Source organism: Salvelinus namaycush, chromosome 40 (genome assembly GCF_016432855.1).
Source record: "Salvelinus namaycush isolate Seneca chromosome 40, SaNama_1.0, whole genome shotgun sequence".
In the NCBI taxonomy this organism is placed as follows: Eukaryota; Metazoa; Chordata; class Actinopteri; order Salmoniformes; family Salmonidae; genus Salvelinus; species Salvelinus namaycush.
In genome coordinates this window covers 13,135,793-13,158,393 of record NC_052346.1, presented here as the reverse complement: position 1 = coordinate 13,158,393, position 22,601 = coordinate 13,135,793, and the positions used below count along the sequence as shown (strand labels likewise).

General features: G+C 42.6%; 1 protein-coding gene across 1 annotated transcript; it reads left to right on the top strand.

Annotated features, from left to right (window-relative positions):
* Positions 1-6,885: 6,885 nt before the first annotated feature.
* Positions 6,886-14,832, top strand: LOC120033551 (transformer-2 protein homolog beta-like). The gene is made up of 8 exons (XM_038979948.1): positions 6,886-7,063; positions 11,916-12,061; positions 13,463-13,622; positions 13,710-13,898; positions 14,041-14,156; positions 14,255-14,470; positions 14,564-14,637; positions 14,748-14,832. Exons 1-8 carry the CDS (start codon positions 7,031-7,033, stop codon positions 14,756-14,758), a joined length of 945 nt encoding a protein of 314 aa, XP_038835876.1. The 5' UTR covers positions 6,886-7,030; the 3' UTR covers positions 14,759-14,832.
* The last annotated feature ends 7,769 nt before the right edge of the window (positions 14,833-22,601 follow it).

The following is a 22,601-nucleotide window of genomic DNA, read 5'->3' as shown; positions in this document are numbered from 1 at the left end:
AGCATGTTACTGTACAGCCACTGCGTTACATTTTCAACCCATATACAGGTACGAGTGTAAATGGTTAATAAATCACAGTGGGAGCACATCAAAGTTATGAACAGGTATTCATAATTTCTTTGTATTTGATCTTCTGTCATGTTCTATCCAAAACAGGACTTCATCAGAGGGCAAGGATATCATCAACCAGAGGATAGGGCTGCTCCTGGCTATTATCCTCAAGACTAATGCGTCTACCTGTAACTTTGTCCAGTCCTTCCTGGGATGGGAGTTTTGGAGACAGGGCTGTCCTGAAAGCACGTTTAAAACCCACTACGCCCTGGGGGTGACTAGTTCCATGTTGCCAGAACTGCAGCAGAGAAACTCCTGTCTGGGAGAACTATGGAGGAGAGTGGAGAGGATGAAGATGAGGTAAGGTCAAACCAGGGCCCCTTTCCATTCTAAATGAAAGGGACAATTCACTCAAGTTTTCATGTCACCAGGCAGTAGATTCCTGCCGGTTATGGTTCTAATAAGTCTGTGGTCTGTCCCTGCAGGACTCCTCTTGTGGATCTGAGGAGAGTCTGATTGCTTCTGAAGAGTCTCCCAGTTCTTCCCCAACCCACTCTCTGGCCTGGCCCTATGACCAATCCCACTCCCAAGCTCACTCCAGAGAGAGGTGAGAACCACTTCCTGGAGTTGTGGTAACAGGGGTTTCTGCGCAGTGAAAACACCTGCTTCTATTTCATCACTGCTGAACGTGCTACCCTAGAGGCTCACTGCTGAATGATTCCATGTACAATGAATGAATGTAGATAAGTGATTGGTGTGTTCTCTCTCTCTCTCTCTCTCTCTCTCTTTCTGCCCTCAGGTCCCGATCCCACTCAAAGTAAGAACAGTTCTCTGGTGCACTGATCTCTGTGTTATGTTAGATCAGATTAGCGTGTGTGATAGTTTTCTATCCCCTCAGGTCTGCACTATTCCCATTCCCACCGCCAGAGTTCTCAACCCACTACAGGTGAGAAGTGCTCTCTGGAGTTTTGAGTCACCTTTGTTTCCAACATTGATTGATATCAAAACTGGATATTTTCTATTAACCCACCAGAGCGAACGCAACACATTAGAATTTTTGTTCTCCATCTCCAGGGGTCTCATTTATCAACTGTGCGTACATTACAAATGATTGGGATTTATCAAACTGTTGATCGCAACATATACGCATGTTTTCATTGATAAATCAGAGCCATACTATATTTGTGCGCTCATGGACTAGCATTACAACCCCACCTGGAAAACACCCTCCATTCACCTTTTATGGTAACAAAAATACCCTAATATGCTGTATGATTTGGAAATGTTGGAACTGGGCCATGACAGTTCCTAAAAGAAAGAGCAATGGCAAATTTGATCACACTTCTGTCAATCTTTTGCAATTACTTTTTCATACTCAACATGCATGCGAGTTCCAAACACTGGCTGCACATTCTGCAAGATTGATTGTCTATTCAAGTAAATGCTACAGCCCACAAGTGTATGCAAAAGAAAAACTGCTGTTCAATGTTTTTTTATCGATAGATGATTGTGTTTTTATCTCCTGGCTTGATTTAGGCTCTGAGATTAAATAGGCTATGACGTTGTATACCTATTGCACAGATATTTATCATTATGTTTTTATTCACATTATTATGAATGATTCCATTTCCCCCAAATAACAATATTTGCTGGCAATACCATTCTTCAAACACTAGAAGTTGTGCGTACGCATGGTCTGTGCTGTGCGTGGAGATACGCACCCTTTCCGTCAAGTTCAAATTTGATGAATACCAACCTTTGCAGGAAAACTGGCACACACAAGGGTTAGTGGTTTTGGTGCTTACGCACCTTTGGTAAATGAGGCCCCAGAACTCGTTCCCACAGAAGCTTCCGCAGGCACTATTCTCGCTCCCGTTCCCACCACCGGCATTTCCGGAGCTGCTCCCACAGCCCGGAATACCGTTTGCGTCGGAGCCACAGCCATTCCCACATGTCCAACCGCCACATCGGCAACAGGGTACATGTACAAACACACACGCACTACATGTTATGAGTGTAGTTGATGTGATGGTGTGTGTGTTCCAGAGTGCGGAGAAAAGAATGGAATCAGACAGAGGAAGGAGATGAGAAGTTTCCTCCACCACTGAACCATCAAACACAGACCAGACTCCAACCCAAGGCCCTGAGATCTCCAGTCCACAACCCCCTCAGCCAGACACAGACCACACCCCCGGGACCTCTGACCAACCGAAGCCATTAGTGTCTTTTAAATAATGTAAAAGCTTGCCTGTATAATGAAAAAATTTGCTACAGTTGAAGTCAGAAGTTCACATACACCTTAACCAAATACATTTAAACTCAGTTTTTCACATTTCCTGACATTTAATCCTTGTAACAATTCCCTGTCTTAAGTCAGTTAGGATCACCAGTTTATTTTAAGAATGTGAAATGTCAGAATAATAGTAGAGAGAATGTCACGTTCCTGACCTGTTTTCCCTTGTTTTTGTAATTATTTAGTATGGTCAGGGCGTGAGTTGGGTGGGTGATTGTTTTCCGTGTCAGTGTTTGTTACCACACGGGACTGTTTCGTTTGTTTAGTCTGATCCTGTTCGTGCGTTCTTCGTTATATGTAAGTTCACATGTTCAGGTCTGTTGACGTCGTTTGTTGTTTTATATAGTTTTTTCAGTGTTCTTCGTTTCGTCTTCTTTAAAAATAAATCAAACATGTTTTCTCCACAAGCTGCGTTTTGGTCCGATCCATGCTCCTCCTCAGACGAGGAGGAGAACAATCGTTACAGAGAATTATTTATTTCAGCTTTTATTTCTTTCATCACATTCCCAGTGGTTCAGAAGTTCACATACAGTCAAATAGTATTTGGTAGCATTGCCTTTAAATTGTTTAACTTGGGTCAAACGTTTCAGGTAGCCTTCCACAAGCTTCCCACAATAAGTTGGGTGAATTTTGTCCCATTCCTCCTGACAGAGCTGGTGTTACTGAGTCGGATTTGTAGGCCTCCTTGCTCGCACGCGCTTTTTCAGTTCTGCCCACAAATTTTCTATAGGATTGAGGTCAGGGCTTTGTGATGGCCACTCCAATACCTTGACTTTGTTGTCCTTAAGCCATTTTCCACACCTATGGAAGTATGCTTGGGGTCACTGTCCATTTGGAAGACACATTTGCGACCAAGCTTTAACTTCCTGACTGATGTCTTGAGATGCTGCTTCAATATATCCACATAATTTCCTCCCTCATGATGCCATCTATTTTGTGAAGTGCACCAGTCCTTCCTGCAGCAAAACACCCCCACAACATGATGCTGCCATCCCTGTGCTTCACGGTTGGGATGGTGTTCTTTGGCTTGCAAAGCCTCCCCCTTTTTTCTCCAAACATTACGATGGTCATTATGGCCAAACAGTTCTATTTTTGTTTCTCCATGTTTCTCTTTGTCCCCATGTGCAGTTGCAAACCTTAGTCTGGCTTTTTTATGGCGGTTTTGGAGCAGTGGCTTCTTCCTTGCTGAGCGGCCTTTCAGGTTATGTCGATATAGGACTCGTTTTACTGTGGATATAGATACTTTTGTACCTGTTTCCTCCAGCATCTTCACAAGGTCTTTTGCTGTTGTTCTGGGATTGATTTGAACTTTTCACACCAAAGTACGTTCATCTCTAGGAGACAGAACGCGTCTCCTTCCTGAGCGGTATGACGGCTGCGTGGTCCCATGGTGTTTATACTTGCGTACTATTGTTTGTACAGATGAACGTGGTACCTTCAGGCGTTTGGAAATTGCTCCCAAGGATGAACCAGACTTGTGGAGGGTCCACAATTTTTTTTCTGAGGTCTTGGCTGATTTCTTTTGATTTTCCCATGATGTCAAGCAAAGAGGCACTGAGTTTGAAGGTAGGCCTTGAAATACATCCACAGGTACACCTCCAATTGACTCAAATTATGTCAATTAGCCTATCAGAAGCTTCTAAAGCCATGACATCATTTTCTGGAATTTTCCAAGCTGTTTAAAGGCACAGTCAAAGTGTATGTAAACTTCCGACCCACTGGAATTGTGATACAGTGAAGTATTAATGAAATATTCTGTCTGTAAACAATTGTTGGAAAAATTACGTGTCATGCACAAAGTAGATGTCCTGACCGACTTGCCAAAACTATAGTTTGTTAACAAGACATTTGTGGAGTGGTTGAAAAACGAGTTTTAATGACTCCAACCTAAGTGTATGTAAACTTCCGACTTCAACTGTATATGAGATCAGAATTACCCAAAATGTTCCTAACCTCTCATGAATTGTATAAAAGCCTCACGCGTTGGTTCTGCTTTTAACAATGAAGATGCTTTTTTATTTAGTTCCATTGTCCTCATGTACCTCAGTTGATAAGAGAGGTAGCGGAAGATATCCCTTCCCTAATCCCTCATGTGTCCATTTAGCAGAAACATACAGTACCAGTCAAAAGTTTGGACACACCTACCCATTCAAGGGTATTTGTTTATTTTTTACTATTTTCTACATTGTGGAATAGATATATATAAAAAAAAAAACTATGAAATAACACAAATAGAATCATGTTGTAACCAAAAAACTGTTAAATCAAAATATATTTTCAATTTTATATTATTCAAAGTAGCCACCCTTTGCCTTGATGACAGCTTTGCACACTCTTGGCATTCTCTCAACCAGCTTCATGAGGAATGCTTTTCCAACCATCTTGAAGGAGTTCCTACATATTCTGAGCACTTGTTGGCTGCTTTTCCTTCACTCTGCGGTCCAACTCATCCCAAACCATCTCAATTGGGTTGAGGTTGGGTGATTGTGGAGGCCAGGTCATCTGATGCAGCACCATCACTCTCCTCCTTGGTCAAATAGCCGTTACACAGCCTGGAGGTGTGTTTTGGGTCATTGTCCTGTTGAAAAACAAATGATAGTCCCACTATGCGCAAACCAGATGGGATGGCGTATCGCTGCAGAATGCTGTGGAAGCAATGCGGTCAAGGTTACTACATGATTCCATGTGTTATTTCATAGTTTTGATGTCTTTACTATTATTATACAATGTAGAAAATAGTAAAAATAAAGAAAAACCCTTGAATGAGTAGGTGTCCATACTTTTGCATGGTATTGTATGACGTTCTGCATCTGACCAACCACAACGTGCAAAGACAGAGGCTACTACCGAGGACAGACGTCAGTGTTTGGTGTTTAATAATCTTCTAGTCCTCCAGATGTCTTATGCTTATAAACTAAAAAATATGTCTTGCTCTCCTCATATGCAGGGCCCAGAGTTGTTCCTGCTCATGAGTAGTGCCCAGAGTCTTTCCTTGACCACATGACTTGACCGGGAAAACCGTCTGCCCATGTCTCACTGTTCCCCCATGTCTCCTCAGGACTTTGCTGGCCCATTGGAAAACACCCGCTGAAGAACCAAAGCCTCCAAAAGGAAAGACAATAAAGAAACTTGCTCAAACATCCCAAAAAAGAACAAACAATGAACCATCTCAGAAGCGCAAAACACAACAGGCAAAGAAATCCCACTGTAGTTGCAAGCCCAAGAAGAGGAGGATAAACAAAGCTGCCAAAATATAGACACAAACAAAGAATTTGCTCAAATACCAGCCACAAAGATTTTCCTCAAACGCCAGACACAAACAAAGAAGTCTCAAATGCCCCCAATTAGGTAAGTGAAACATGGGACGCAGCGAACATTCTGACCTACCAGATTCTGATTCTGTTCCTATGGGTTCTCTCTCGCTTACTCACACACACACACCAGTGTGCAGTACACACCAGTGTGCAGTACACAAAGACTCCTGTTTCAATATTTTTTTACTCAAAATTTTGCTGAAGAAATGTTTTCTCTTTATTTGTTGTTTTTCTTTTGTAAAGTTATGTTGGTGAAGAATGTTTCATAAAACAATGTTAGATTTCAGAACCAAGAGTTGTACATAGATACTGTATGTCTACATTTGTTTTCTATTAAAAAAGTCTCTCAAACAGAGGTTGTTCTCTACTGGTTAAGACCATGGTCAGTTGTGGTACGTTGGTATCAGTTTTAAATGTATTCAAACGTATTTTCTTAGTTTGACTCCCTGGTAAATGCAACGACTTGGGACTGTTCAACGTGCCTACACTCAAACTGAACATGCAGAAAACCTGAACATTTTGATTATCAGTTCACTTTACATGATTACATCCTGAGCATTGCCCCTGTCGTTTAATGAAGGGTCAATAATGTTAATCCAGCTGGAAAAACTAACATTTTGTATAAAAACATTGTAAATATTTTTGTTGTTTAATTATTTCTTTTGTATAGTTTATCTCTGGATCAACACATTTGCTATCCGGGATCCTTGGGACGTCCCTACCAAAGATTATGGATATATTGATAACGGTCTCTCCACAACAATGTCGTCGTCCACAAAGCGGCACGGTGGGCTGTCTAGCTCCCGCCTTTCTTTGGATTGGTGGAGAGGAGACATCTCATTATTGTAATCCGTTTTTGAGTATTTGATGAGGGTTTTTGATGTCAATTTCGGGTATTCAATGGCGGGACACTCTATGCTACTAGCCTTATAACATGAATATGCATAGCCATCTCCGATATAAAGTGTTTTTTCTCAAAGTTTCTGGGCTGTCACGTGACCTACTTATATCGGTACACTCGAAACAACTTAAGCATTACCAAACTTCTATTCGATCAAATAGACCTCAGGTAGCAAATGAGCCATTCATTGCCCTCCACACAAAAACTCCTTGTTTGGTGGGCGAAACAACGAAAAAACCGCCATCCGTTGGAGGGAGACCGTTTTTCCGCCAAATTGAGCCACTCTTCCTATCTGGTTTAGACTTTACCGTCTACTCACTGTTGTACAAGCGTCACATCCGCTTTTGACTCAGTGAATACGGCTCTAACGAAACGGAGGCGAGTAGCAGTGTTTCGCTTCACTTGATAACATTATTAGTTAACTAAATAAACCAGATAATTATCTATCATTTAAGTTTCTATCGACAAGAAATGAGCGACAACGAAAAGGATTTTGGCGAGCGGGTGCGTATTATCAACCACGAACTACCGAAGATATATTCTTGCCCTAAAATGAGCAGACAACGACGCCATTTTGCCCTAGCCTAGCTAGGCGGCTAACGCTAGTTAGCACAAACATGATGTAGTTAAGATCATTGATTTGCATCGACTATATGGATTTTGTACCGTTTTATATTTTCTAATTGAATTTCCATTTATTTATGTTAACATTTGTCTTTTCAGTGTATTTTGTAATTTAAAGCTAACATTAGTTAGCCCAATTAGGCCAAGTGGTTTGCAGCTATTTTAACGTTAACTAATTCACATCAAGTACATTTTGAATTAACGAGTCTACTGAGACTGCTGGCGAGAAACAGTTACCAATGTACATTTACTCATCATTGCAGGTGAATGCAACATATATATACCTAACTATAGATTAGTAGCTAACTGGCGAAGTGGTTTACGGCTAGAATGTTTAACTTCGTCCTCACTTACTGCTGCAGTCACTTCGTTAGCTAATTACAGATTGTACGCCAGATAATGTGACATGACATAAAAATGGTGGATACATGAAGATGGTTCACTCCGGCCGTTTACCATAGGGGTGGGGGGAGTCAATTCCGGTCAATTTAACTGGGTGTCACCCATAGACACCAATAGACGGGTTGGTTTTTTTTGCGACAAAACTGACGCGTGCGCAACTATGGGGCAAAATATAATGTGTTGGCATAATTAAGGCTGGTTTACAGTTGGTCTGTCGACATGTATGTAGACAGTTGTTGCAGTGACATCATTAACATCCGATTGTTGTCTGACATCAAACTTGTTGTCATTATGAAAAAGTATAAACGCAAAAATGACAGGCTGCATGACAACAATCACAATAATGACAGGCTGCAAGACAGCAGCTGCCTGGTGGCCCAAAATAGTATAACTGCTGTATTTTAACACCAATAAACCCATCTGTTTAAAAATCTGATGCAGTATATTTCAATCTAGCAAACCAAGCAACTAAAAGTAACTTTCTAAACAATGTTTTTGTTAGTTTCTAGCTTGTTAGCTAGCTGGCTAGCCAGTTCAAATAATGACCATATCATAGCTGTCAATGTCTTAAATAAAGCACATTTTTGTTAATTATTTAGGGTGTACATCCATAAAATTATTTTATTCAATGTTTATTAAAAAGATAGGCATTCTATAGAGAATTGCATCAATAGTCCGAACTCTGTTTCTACCATATCGTTCACAAGTTAGACTATTTACTCAGAGAATTTAGAATGATTAGAGTGAATAGAATGTCATTATGGCCATGGTCAAAAAGTGGTTGCTGCTCAATCGTACTCTCTCACTGCGCTGCCTTCAAACGTCAACGGACAAGCTAGCTAGTCGCTGCAGGTTCCTGTGTGATAACATGGGTTTTTCCGAAAGGAAATCTGCGGAATACAAAACTAAGTTGGGTCTATATATTTATTTACAAAGCTAAGACTGAATTTTAATATCTACCTTCCCCGAAGACAATCTGTGGCAGTTTTCATAGTTATTTCTAAATATCTCCCTTTAAATCACCATGGAAACATCCCCTCAATGTTGATAGACCCGGGGTTAGAGGAATACAAAGCCACTGATATGGTGTTGAAAATGACAAGGGTATCAAGTTTAATTTGATTGGTCCAAACTGCGGAGACACCTCTAAATGTTACCTCCCAATCAAAAATGGGAGAGATACAACCAAGAGCTGGGCAGTTTAAACTAGCAACTGTCACAACAAACTAACTTTCTTATTTAATCAACACTGTTAAGTACAAGCATATTAATGTTATAATATTATAGAGAACAATCTGATTAGTTGAATGTGATTCATAATGACATAGAAAACTAAGTTTAGACATTTACCTGTATTTCACTTCATTCTAGAGCAGTGAGTGAACACCCTACATTATTGCAGGAAAATAAACAATATATTATTATTTTTTACAAATGAACGGTGAGAAAATTACAGAAAATTGTTTACGGTTGTAAGTGTGGCGAAATAAAAGGTCATTCTACCGGAGAATTTAAGAACTTGTGCACTCTCTGTCAGGTAACCATGACAACGGCAGCAACGGGGTCAAAGTTGAACTTTATTTATTTGTAATTTTTTATATATATAGATTTTTTCCCCACAAAGGTAGTGCACTGGGCCTTTGCTAGTACTGTATTAGCGGACCGCTGTAGCGAGGGCAAATTGTCCACGGAGTATAAATTAAGTGTTGTTTTGACTAGCGACACTTGTCACATTCATATTGTTTAAAGACATGTTGATAGACAAAGTATAAACTAGATTGTTGACAACATCTAAACTATATTTAATCTCCACTGTTTATTGAAACCATAAATATATTTGCACAATGAGCACTTGTCTCTCATGCATCGTTACAGTTGTTAGTGAATTTTAGCCATATTAGATGTGACATGAGTCAAAACAAGACATGGTAGCAATAACCACCTACGACATGGCAGCATCTTTTTATTATTGCTAGCTATCTGGCCAATGGCCATCCAGAATCTCAACAACACACGGACTTCTGACCTATTGGAGCGTGTTTTATTTTATTTTTACCTTTTATTTAACTAGGCAAGTCAGTTAAGAACAAATTCTTATTTTCAATGATGGCCTAGGAACAGTGGGTTAACTGCCTTGTTCAGGGGCAGAAAGACAGATTTTTACCTTGTCAGCTCGGGGATTCGATCTTGCAACCTTTCGGTTACAAGTCCAACGCTTTACCCACTAGGCTACCTGCCGCCCCTGTGCATACAAACCGCCACCATAGATTTTTCAACTGACCTGTTCTTGGCAATACTTTTTCCACTGAATCGAGAACAAAGAAAGTATCTTAGAAATGTCAGTTGCAGGTGGTTCTACAAAAAACACACATTCAGAAAAATTATAAATCCATGTTTTGTATGGAGTGAGATATGCTTTTAGCATGTGTGTAGTAATTTGTTTTGGTCGCACAATATAATGCGCTGTCATCTATTTCTACACATGGCCGCGTTGCATAGAAACTACTAGTTTCTGCAAAGATGCTGGGAAATCCTAGATGTGCGGCAGATAAGCTGGCGAGGAACCATCTTGCGCGGTATAGAACATGGATTTATTATCTTTTGAGTTTTCGCTGGTTTTTGTAGAGCCGCCGGCAATTCAAAACAGGCTTTTTAAAGATAGTTCTTTGTTCTCGATTCAGGGGAAAAGTATCACCAAGAACAGGTTAGTTGAAAAACCTATGGCGGCGGTTTACATGGGGCCTTTCTCTATTGCCCAGTAATGGACACCAACAATCTTTGGTTATATCACATTATCCGGCGTAAACTCTGTAGCTATTCATTAGCCAGTTATAATGTATCAAGCTCTTCCACATGGCACCACCCATGTGAGAGTACTGTCTCTTTTCGAAAGTTGTTAGTCCTATATTTAGTTGCACTGTAATAGTCCTGCAAAAGCCATTTTTGTTTTAAATCACACATAAACAAATGTTATACTGAGTGGGGCATTGACAGGAGTAGCTAATTTACTTTAAACCCTTACTCAGATGTACTATAGCAGTTCTTCAATCTTGGTCCACGGGCTTGATAAACCAGATGTGCTAGTACTGGCTGGAACAAAAGCCTGCACACCTTGTGTGACCCTCGGACTAGGATTAAAGAACACCATGATTTTATAAAATTTCTAGTCTTCATTCATCATATTCTGATGTTGTGCATTTCAGAGAAATCAATATACATATTTCCTTAACATTGCTTTGATTTAATGCTTTTCAGGTGAGACAATTTATTTAGTCTGATTTGATTGTTACGAGCCTGGTTTTTGCACATTTTGACCTCTGTAGCTCTTATAAAAAAACCAACACTTTTTATCATCCTTGTCTGTTTTTTGTTAAGGTTGAGTTGGGAAGAAGCAAAATGGCGGAAGAAGTTTCAGATATGAAGTTTGAAGTTGTTAAAGGGCATATTTGATGAAGCTGATGGTGTTGATGCATGCTAATGTAAAATGAAGCTGGCAGAAGCGAGCGGCCACGCTGTCCACTGGTAGAGTGATGTAATGGCAGAAATCAAATGGGAGGAAGGAAGTGGGGGAAGAGGAGAGAAAAATGAAGTCAGAAATGGTGTGAAACGGAAGAAAGAAGAAAAGAGATGGTTGTTTTGAAGTTATGAAGTTAAAGAAGTGATGAAGTTATGAGAAGTGTTCGGGGGTATGGTTAATTCCCTATAGCCTGCTATGTTATATTACTACAATCCTATTTCTCTCTCCCTCTCCTTCTGTTTTCTAAAGCAGTGTTTCCCAAGCCATCCCTCAAGGACCCCCCATCCCCCCACCATTACACCTGTTTGTTCTATTCCACCATTGGTACACCTGATTCAACAAAATCTCAAGCTCTTTCTCAAATTGAATCAGGTGTACTAAAACGGAAATGTGCAACAGTGGGGTCCCCCTGAGGGATGGTGTGAGAAACACTTCTTAAGCATGCATGCCAACTGCTCCTCCATCTCAGACACATTACCTAGTCCTCAACACGCAAGGTTAAACTCTGCTACGCTGCCTAGAGTGTAAGAGAACAATCCGCTCATCATAGAACTGTGTTAAGATTAAACTAGATTAACACCTCTACTTTAAGCCTATATGATTTCCTTTGGTCGCCTGTAACAGGCAGATCTAGTTACAACAAATACCTGTCGTTAATGAAATGTTATTTATTTTTTTACTACTGGAGCTGAAATATGAGGGGCCTGTAGCAGGTTTGAGCGAGGTTCCTTCTGTACCTCCTCTCTCTCTCTATCCTGACCGTTTCTCTATTTTTGATTCTGACCTGTATTTATGTGTATCTGGCCCGTTCAGGACTCGCGGTCCGCTTCCAGGAGTGTGAGCCCAAGGGGTTCTGGGAAGTCTGCCAGCCGCTCCCTGGCCCATTCCCCAGCCCGCTCCAAAGATGGCTCTAGACACTCCAGGTCTAAGTCCCACTCCCGATCCCGCTCCAAGTCCAGGTAAGAACCCCAGCTCCAAGGAGGCTTTAAGTTTGTTGGTGACTCTTTTAGGAGCTGCTGGGTAGCGTAGTGTGTATTTTTGTTCAGGTCCACATAAAGATCTTGTTGTTTTTGTGTTATGGCTTTATTCATGTTGTTTTTATTTCTAAACTCTTTAAATCGGGGACCATCAACTAGATTCTGCCGTGGGCTGATTTGTCTTTCTTGAGCGGATGGTCAGGAGGCCGGAACATAATTACAAAACATTTGTAGACTGCAAATTGACTGCAAGCAGTCCAAACAGATGACACATTTCTATAAGATCACATATACAGTTGAAGTCAGAAGTTTACATACATTTAGGTTGGAGTCATTAAAACTTGTTTTTCAACCACTCCACAATATTCTTGTTAACAAACTATAATTTTGGCAAGTTGGTCAGGACATCTACTTTGTGCATGACACAAGTCATTTTTCCAACAATTGTTTACAGACAGATTATTTCACTTATAATTCACTGTATCACAATTCCAGTGGGCCAGACGTTCACATACACTAAGTTGACTGTGCCTTTAAACAGCTTGGAAAATTCCAGAAAATGATGTCATGGCTTTAGAAGCTTCTGTTAGGCTAATTGACATAATTTGAGTCAATTGGAGGTGTAACTGTGGATGTATTTCAAGGCCTACCTTCAAACTCAGTGCCTCTTTGCTTGACATCATGGGGAAATCAGCTAAGACCTCAGAAAAAAAATTGTAGACCTCCACAAGTCTGGTTCATCCTTGGGAACAATTTCCAAATGCCTGAAGGTACCACGTTAATCTGTACAAACAATAGTACGCAATCATAAACACCATGGGACCACCCAGCCGTCATACCGCTCAGGAAGGAGACGCATTCTGTCTCCTAGAGATGAAGAACAACAGCAAAGGACCTTGTGAAGATGCTGGAGGAAACAGGTACAAAGTATCTATATCCACAGTAAAACGAGTCCTATATCGACATAACCTGAAAAGCCGCTCAGCAAGGAAGAAGCCACTGCTCCAAAACAAAGATTGTATTTTTTGGAGAAATGTCCTCTGGTCTGATGAAACAAAAATAGAACTGTTTGGTCATAATGACCATCGTTATGTTGGAGGAAAAAAGGGGGAGGCTTGCAAGCCGAAGAACACCATTCCAAACGTGAAGCACAGGGGTTGCAGCATCATGTTGTGGGGGTGCTTTGCTGCAGGAGGGACTGGTGCAAATTATGTGGATATATTGAAGCAGCATCTTAAGACATCAGTCAGGAAGTTAAGGCTTGGTCGTAAATGAGTCTTCCAAATGAACAGTGACCCAAGCATACTTCCAAATAAAATCAGCCACCAGTTGGAAACCCTGCTTTAAATGTTCTTAACATGTCCTTTATTTTATTTTCCCCAGGTCTCGTTCCCATAGAAGCTCCCGCAGGCATTATTCCCGCTCTCGCTCCCGTTCGCACCGCCGCCGTTCCCGTAGCCGATCCCGAAGCGGGGAATACCGCCGCCGTCGGAGCCACAGCCACTCCCCCATGTCCAACCGCCGCAGGCACATTGGCAACCGGGTACATATATATACACACACACACACACCTCTGGAGACGAGACGCTCTTAGGCAAACCCCACACACAAACTCTATCCTTCTCTATAGGCCAACCCGGACCCAAACTGCTGCCTGGGTGTGTTTGGTCTGAGCCTGTACACCACAGAGAGAGATCTGAGAGACGTGTTCTCCAAGTACGGCCCCCTGGCTGACGTCAGCATCGTCTACGACCAGCAGTCACGACGCTCCCGCGGCTTCGCCTTCGTCTACTTCGAAGTCCGAGAGGACGCCAATGAGGTAGGAATGCAGGGAGGGAGGAAGGGGATATTGCAGGGGAAGAAGAGAGAAGAATCAGAACTTGAGTGAGCATGGTGTTGAAGGGGAATACTATTTTCTAAACATCTTTGTCCCACTCCTCCACCCTCCCTCTCTGTTTCAGGCTAAGGACAGAGCTAATGGAATGGAGTTGGATGGACGGAGGATCAGAGTGGATTTCTCCATCACCAAACGACCACACACTCCTACCCCTGGGATATACATGGGACGGCCCACATAGTGAGTGACCGTCTCCCTTAGACTCACGCATCTGGGATGGCCCACGTGATGCACACACGTTCTACATTTAGTCAATCCTCTAAACGTGTGTTTTCCAGTGGTGGCGGTGGCAGCGGCGGCGGCGGCAGCAGCAGCGGAGGCGGTGGAGGAGGAGGAAGTGGCGGCCCCAGCTCAAGCTCATCTCGCCGTAGCTCGAAGGATTACGACCGCGGCGGTGACCGCGGCGGTGACCGCGGCGGTGACCGTGGTTACGACAGAGGTTACGACCGTGGCTGCGATCGCTATGACGACCGAGAGTGCTACAGGTCTTACAGGTGAGACACCTGGCCTGGATCTTATAGTTAGTGGTTGCTAAGCAGGACTGGGGCAGTTGGTTGGTGGATGCTTATTGTGTGTTGTCTCTCCAGACGCAGGTCTCCCTCCCCATACTACAGCCGAGGGGCCTACCGGTCTCGCTCACGCTCGCGATCTTACTCCCCACGTAAGTCAACCAGACTTAGCACCGCTTAACATGGTTAACTTGACGGCTAATATACTAGTGACGCAGTGGTTGGGCCTCAATGTCTAAGTGTCTCCCTCCTGTCTCCACAGGCCACTACTGAGCAGAGGGAGAAGAGGAGCAAGATGATACTTTGTGGGGTTAGAGCAAGGGGTGGTGGATGTGGGGTTAGGGCCAGGGGGGTGGATGTGGGGTTAGGGCCAGGGGGGTGGATGTGGGGTTAGGACCAGGGGGGTGGATGTGGGGTTAGGGCCGGGGGAGTGGATGTGGAGTTAGAGCAAGGGGTGGTGGATGTGGGGTTAGGGCCAGGGGGGTGGATGTGGGATTAGGGCCAGGGGGGGTGGATGTCTAGGGAAGTTAGGGAAATGGTTAAGGATGTAATTGTGAACTTGAGTCATTTTTTTTGTTTATTTTAGTTAAATATGTTCAGTAGGTGGATTTCTGTTCTTTCTGTCAATCTTGCAGTTTTGTTTAGAGAAGCTGTCGATTAGTTAATCCAGGGTTCTCCCCAGGATTTTTTAAGATGGTGGTGGTGCTGCTTCTGCTGAGTACAGCGAACACCTGTAATTCCCATTTCCTGCAATCTAGAGCAAATTTAGGTGGGGTTGTTTTTTACATCGTGGCGCAGCCAGTCCACAAGGTGGCGCAGCACCCCTCTTACATTCTTTCGGGAGAACCCTGTTTAATCCATCTGATCTGTATTTTGTATCACCAGGCTCCTTTTTAATGGGTAAATGTGTTGAAGTACAGTGATATTTAGTGCACGATAGGCTCTAGGGGAGAAGGCTCAAGGTAAATGCAGCTCTAGGATCTGATTACCTTACCCCCAATCCTAACCTTAACCTTTAGGTTGATGAAAAAATATCTTACCCTTTATCAGTGGTTAGGGGGTAACTTCTTCCTGCTGTATGTTCGGGAGAAGAGCCAAGAGCTAGAAGCTCTACCCTAGTTCAATGCTGTGTGTATGGGTGTACCATGATTTTAAGTCTGCAGGATTCCAAGCAATAATAAAACTGCATCTTTTCAAGTTTTGTCCGTCAATACTTTCTTCATGTCTCCTGTACTTAGTGTGTGGCAAACTGGTGAACATTCTGTGAAGAATATGTAAGGCTATAGGAATTGGTAAACCTTACTACAGAGAAGGGTCTTGTTACAAACAAACAAAATGGCTAAAATGTTTGGGATGATGGTGCTATATTTATGGCCCACACATCCACAGGACCCCAGCAAAGGAAAAAGGGAGGTATTGAGATCATTGTTCTTATTTTTCTTATTCAAGAATGACCATGTTTGCATCGCATCCCATTTATTATAAAAGTGGTATGACATAGCCAGTTAACAACAACTGCTCCCCGGGCGCTGATGACGTGAAGGCAGCCACCAGCACCTCTGATTCAGAGGGGTCAGGTTAAATGCTGAAGACATTTCGGTTGAATGCATTCAGTTGTGAAACTGACTAGTTATCCCCTTCCTCGAGGAAGAGCTACCTTTGTTCTAATGTAATTGGTTGGATGAAAGTTTTCTCAATGGGTGCTTACAGTGAGTGGGTCCAGGATGTCTAAACTACTTAAACAGCAAGAGTGGAGTTTAAGATCTAATCGCTGTACAGATATAGGTTCTTAACTTGATTTTCCCTTATGAAAAATGTATCAACCCCTACAAAAAATGTCCATTAAATACACATTTCCTGTTGCTGAAGGATTATTTTCCTGCTGTAGCAAACTGTCTAAAATTTAAACCCTTCATCTGTACTGACAGGGTCATTTTAGTGTATACGACTTGAGTGCAAATTCTGTCAAGAACCGAGCTGTCCCCAGATGCAAAATGTGTACATCTGGAATCAGGTTGCCATGCAGCAGGTCACTGGTTTGAATCACATTGGCGATTTCTTCCTATCAGTGGGCAAAGCTTAGTGATTGGTGTATAGATGAGTGAAATCAAGACACCTCTCTGTGGAAGTAGGTGAATGGAGGACATAAGTCTTTCCATGATGTAGGTCCCTGGTTCAAATCCTGGTGGGGAGGGTGTTCTAAGGCCTGGATTAAATTCATAGTGCAGCACACTGGACAGCCAACAATGCAGCTTTTACAGGCATTTTCCCCAATGTTTGCATATATTGAATTCAGTGGAAACACTGCACATGTCGACTCAAATCATAAAATACCTTCAAGTCAACTTTAACTAGCTGCTCAAAAGCGCTCATTCGAATTGACTCGCTGCCTAAAAGGCCAGGATTCAATCTAATGCCCGTTATAGAGCAGCGCATTAGAACAGACTTAGGTAATTTACGCTTGACCCGACATGGGCAGTGTTTACCCTGAATACAAACGCCAGGAACAATGCCTGTAAAAGGTGCATTGTTGGGTGTGCTGTTCTTCTGTGTAACACGCCTTGAATACCGGCCTGTTTTCTAGCACAATTATCAGTGGGGTGGAGCTTATGCCTCGATCACACCGACAGCATCATTGCATTTTGGTACACCAGAAGTACATTAATTTCCAATGGAACGCTGCGTTTGCCTTGTAGCATTGGCTTGCAGTGCGTTCTGTGTGGGGCATACGTTGGGTTTATCGAACGTAGGCATCAAACTGTATGTGTAGACCACTTGACGGAAATGGTAGCAGAAGGTGAATGTTTAACTTTTGTTGCACACATATCCAGATCATGCTGCGGTCCAATGACACTGTAGGTGTGATCTAGGTGTTAGAGCAGCAGGTGCCGCCTCGATCAGACCGACAGTAACATTCCATTAATGCTAGTTAATAAATTCTGCAGTCAAACATTTTTACTGAATGTGTGCAACAAAAGTTCACAATTCACCTTTTTGCTACTATATCTGTCAAGTCTATGCATACAATTTGACGCTTACGTTGGATATACACCACACAGAACGCACCACTGCAAACACAGCATTCCATTTGAAATGAATGTACTTCTGCTGTACCAAACCCAAAGACACTGTCGGTCTGACAATTGCGCGAAATGGTAGCATCATCTGGATACCATTTCTGTCAAGCTTCCACGCATACAATGATGCATACAGTTGAAGTCTGAAGTTTACATACACCTCAGCCAAATACATTTAAACTCAGTTTCACAATTCCTGACATTTAATCCAAGTAAAAATTCCCCGTTTTAGGTCAGTTAGGATCACCACTTAATTTTAAGAATGTGAAATGTCAGAATAATAGTAGAGTGAATTATTTCAGCTTTTATTTCTTTCATCACATTCCCAGTGGGTCAGAAGTTTACATACACTCAATTAGTATTTGCTAGCATTGCCTTTAAATTGTTTAACCTGGGTCAAACGTTTCAGGTGGCTTTCCACAATAAATTGGGTGAATTTTGGCCCATTCCTCCTGACAGAGCTGGTGTAACTGAGTCAGGTTTGTAGGCCTCCTTGCTCGCACACGCTTTCAGTTCTGCCCAGAAATTCAGGGCTTTGTGATGGCCACTCCAATACCTTGACTTTGTTGTTCTTAAGCCATTTTGCCACAACTTTGGAAGTATACTTGGGGTCACTGTCCATTTGAAAGACCCATTTGCGACCACGCTTTAACTTCCCGACTGATGTCTTGAGATGTTGCTTCAATATATCCACATAATTTTCTTTCTCATGATGCCATCTATTTTGTGAAGTGCACCAGTCCCTCCTGCAGCAAAGCACCCCCACAACATGATGCTGCCACCCCGTGCTTCACAGTTGGAATGGTGTTCTTCGGCTTGCAAGCCTCCCCCTTTTTTCCTCCAACATAACGATGGTCATTATGGCCAAACAGTTCTATTTTTGTTTCATCAGACCAGAGGACATTTCTCCAAAAAGTACAATCTTTGTCCCCATGTGCAGTTGCAAACTGTAGTCTGGCTTTTTTATGGCGGTTTTGGAGCAGTGGCTTCTTCCTTGCTGAGCGGCCTTTCAGGTTATGTCGATATAGGACTCGTTTTACTGTGGATATACAGTGAGCACCATAATTCATTGGATAGTGACAATTTTTATGTTATTTTGGTTCTGTACTCTAGAACTTTGAGTTTGAAAGGATACAATGACAATGAGGGTGAAGTGCAGACTGTCAGCTTTAATTTGAGGGTATTTTCATACATATCGGATGAACCGTTAGAAATAACAGCAACTTTTGTACATGGTCCCCCCCATTTAAGGTACGACAAGTATTTGTTGAATTGGCTTCACAGATGTGTCGTTAGGCAGGTGTATTCATTTGTGTCATTAGTGAATGCAGGAGAGCTGTTGATGAATAGCATTGATTCTAGACTTTGCTATTGCCTTTGGAGGTTGTTGTTGGGGTGTGACAACATGAGGAAGACAGCAGTGTCGATGCAAATGAAACTGGCCGTCATAAGGCTCAGAAATGAAAATCAATCAATCAGGAACATTGCAAAACCCTGGGAATGCCCAAGTCAACAGTTTGGTTCATCATTAACAAAAAAACAACCGGTGAACTCAATGTCAAAAATACCCTCAAATTAAAGCTGACAGTGCTCTTCACCACCATTGTCATTGTATCCTTCCAAACTCAAAGTGCTAGAGAACAGAACCAAAATAACAAAGAAATGGTCACTGTCCAATGAATTATGGTGCTCACTGTAGATACTTTTGTACCTGTTTCCTCCAGCATCTTAACAAGGTCCTTTGCTGTTGTTCTGGGATTGAGTTGCACTTTTCGCACCAAAGTACGTTCATTTCTAGGAGACAGAACGCGTCTCCTTCCTGAGCGGTATGACGGCTGCGTGGTCCCATGGTGTTTATACTTGCGTACTATTGTTTGTACAGATGAACGTGGTACCTTCAGGCATTTGGAAATTGCTCCCAAGGATGAACCAGAATTGTGGAGGTCTTGGCTGATTTCTTTTGATTTTCCCATGATGTCAAGCAATGAGGCACTGAGTTTGAAGGTAGGCTTTGAAATACATCCACAGGCACACCTCCAATTGACTCAAATTATGTCAATTAGCCTATCAGAAGCTTCTAAAGCCATGACATCATTTTCTGGACTTTTCCATGCCGTTTAAAGGCACAGTCAACTTAGTGTATGTAAACTTCTGACCCACTGGAATTGTGATACAGTGAATTATATGTGAAATAATCTGTCTGTAAACAATTGTTGGAAAAATGACTTGTGTCATGCACAAAGTAGATGTCCTAACCGACTTGCCAAACTGTAGTTAACAAGAAATTTGTGGAGCGGTTGAAAAACAAGTCTTAATGACTCCAACCTAAGTGTATGTAAACTTCTGACTTCAACTGCACGTTCAATAAATCCAACATATGCACCACACAGAATGCTGAAAGGCAAACGCAGCATTCCATTGAAAATGAATGTAATTCTGGTGTACCAAAATGCATGATTTCCTGTCACAACTTGTGGACTTGTTTATGTGCTGCTGTGCGGTTTGTTGCTGACATTACTTTGCTACCTGCCAACTTTACAGTTTTTACTTTTATCCCCCCCCCGCTCATTCTTTTTTCATTCACCCAGACGCTTTATCTGGACATGGTTCTACAGGACCTCCACCAGCCGAAGCTAAGTAGTAACATTAACATTATGCCTTCTAATTGCAGTTACTGTACTCATAATATACAGGAGAACGATCGCCTTTCAGCCATGCTGAAAGCCAGCTTCAGACGCAATCGTTAGGCAAGGTTAATTTAAGTGTAGGAAAGGATGAAACAACTTGTGCCACCAATAAGTACAGATAGTAGTATAAATCCCCTCGCACAGTCCCCGCAGCCAGACAATTTTCTCATGGCCTCAGGAATGCTCAACCTGTGTCACTCATTCAGCCGACAGAAACTTTCAACCGGTTCTCACCATTAAGCAACGAGTCGGAGTCAGAGGCCGAGCCTTCTCTGGTCTCTCCTCCACCCGTTACGGGGTCTGAGACGACCGAAGCTTCCCACCATTAGCTCTGACAAATTGAAAACCTTAGTCATTGGCGACTCCATTACCCGCAATATTAGACTTAAAAAGAATCATCCAGCGATCATACACTGTTTACCAGGGGGCAGGGCTACCAACGTTAAGGCTAATCTGAAGATGGTGCTGGCTAAGGCTAAAACTGGTGTTACGTACGCCTCTAGGAAGAGGGAACGCAACACCCTGCTACAACTCAACTCCCCGTGGAGTGAAAGAGGTATGGGACTGTAGGTGCGGGTAAGGATGACAAAGGCAGAGAATTTACCGTTTACTGGGAACTTATTTATTTACCGTGTGAAGGAATTTGGGGAAAAAGGGATGGACGGAACCAAAGCAAAGAAAGTAAAAGTTAGAGGCCCCACTCTCCTACCATACCTGCCTAACCACTACTTACCTAATCTTTTAGCACCACCTGGTGCGCTAACCAAAATACAGGGGGTGGTCCGCACAGGTCTTACCTAGTGAGCATAGACAGTAAATACTACGGGTTATGTATGCCCGCAGGCCTCTTGCCTAAGCACTCCCTAGGTGCCTTCCCCTTCCCCCCTGGGAACAAAAACAGAATAATACAAACAATTTCAATAATCAAAACAGTCCTTTGGACATAAACATAGCTCCGCAGAACCGGCTACAAAATACTTAACACAAAAAAATATATATATATATCTCTGAGCAACAACTAACACAGAACATAACCATCAGCCCTCTTTAACAAAGGAACACTGGCTTTTCTAGCTGGAGAAGGAGTCTGTAATGGGATATCCTCTGACCCCGCCCCTCTGACGAGAGGGCGGGGTCAGCTCCAATTAGCAATGGGGCCGACCAATCAGCTGCTTGGGGGAATTTCAGGAAGCCATCCTGAAACACACACATACAAACAAAACCACAACACAGAAACTGGGGAACGTAACAGCTGGCGAGTATAGGGATATTGTTATCCACGTCGGCACTAACGACGTTAGGATGAATCAGTCAGAGGTCACCAAGCGCAACATAGCTTCAGCATGTAAATCAGCTAGAAAGATGTGTTGGCATCGAGTAATTGTCTCTGGCCCCCTCCCAGTTAGGGGGAGTGATGAGCTCGACAGCAGAGTCTCACTACTCAATCGCTGGTTGAAAACTGTTTTCTGCCCCTCCCAAAAGATACAATTTGTAGATAATTGGCCCTCTTTCTGGGACTCACACACAAACAGGACCAAGCCTGGCCTCCTGAGAAGTGACGGACTCCACCCTAGCTGGAGGGGTGCTCTCATCTTAACTATGAACATAGACAGGGCTCTAACTCCTCTTGCTCCACAATGAGATAGGGTGCAGGCCAGGCAGCAGGCTGTTAGCCAGCCTGCCAGCTTAGTGGAGTCTGCCACTAGCAAGGTCAGTGTAGCCAGTTCAGCTATCCCTATTGAGACTGTGTCTGTGCCTCGACCTAGGTTGGGAAAAACTAAACATTGCGGTGTTCACCTTAGCAATCTCACTGGAATAAAGACCTCCTCCATTCCTGTCATTATAGAAAGAGATTGTGATATCCCATCTCAAAATAGGGTTACTTAATGTTAGATCCCTCACTTCAAAGGCAGTCATAGTCAATGAACTAATCACTGATCATAATCTTGATGTGATTGGCCTGACTGAAACATGACTTAAGCCTGATTAATTTACTGTGTTAAATGAGGCCTCTCCTCCTGGTTACACTAGTGACCATATCCCCTGCGCATCCCGCAAAGGTGGAGGTGTTGCTGACATTTACGATACCAAATTTCAAATTTCAATTTACAAAAACAAAAAAAGACTGCATTTTCATCTTTTGAGCTTCTTGTCATGAAATCTATGCAGACTACTCGATCACTTTTTATAGCTACTGTTTACAGGCATCCTGGGCCGTATACCGCGTTCCTCACTGAGTTCCCTGAATTCCTAATTTTTGGTGACTTTAATATTCACATGGAAAAGTCCACAGACCCACTCCAAAAGGCTTTCAGAGCCATCATCAACTCAGTGGGTTTTGTCCAACGTCTC

Excerpts from the sequence above, each read along its gene's own strand:
- LOC120033551 (XM_038979948.1), top strand. The coding sequence starts at position 7,031 with ATGAGCGACAACGAAAAGGATTTTGGCGAGCGG. Across the intron at positions 7,064-11,915 it reads AAAAGGATTTTGGCGAGCGG|GACTCGCGGTCCGCTTCCAG; the intron begins GTGCGTATTATC and ends TGGCCCGTTCAG. Across the intron at positions 14,471-14,563 it reads GAGTGCTACAGGTCTTACAG|ACGCAGGTCTCCCTCCCCAT; the intron begins GTGAGACACCTG and ends TTGTCTCTCCAG.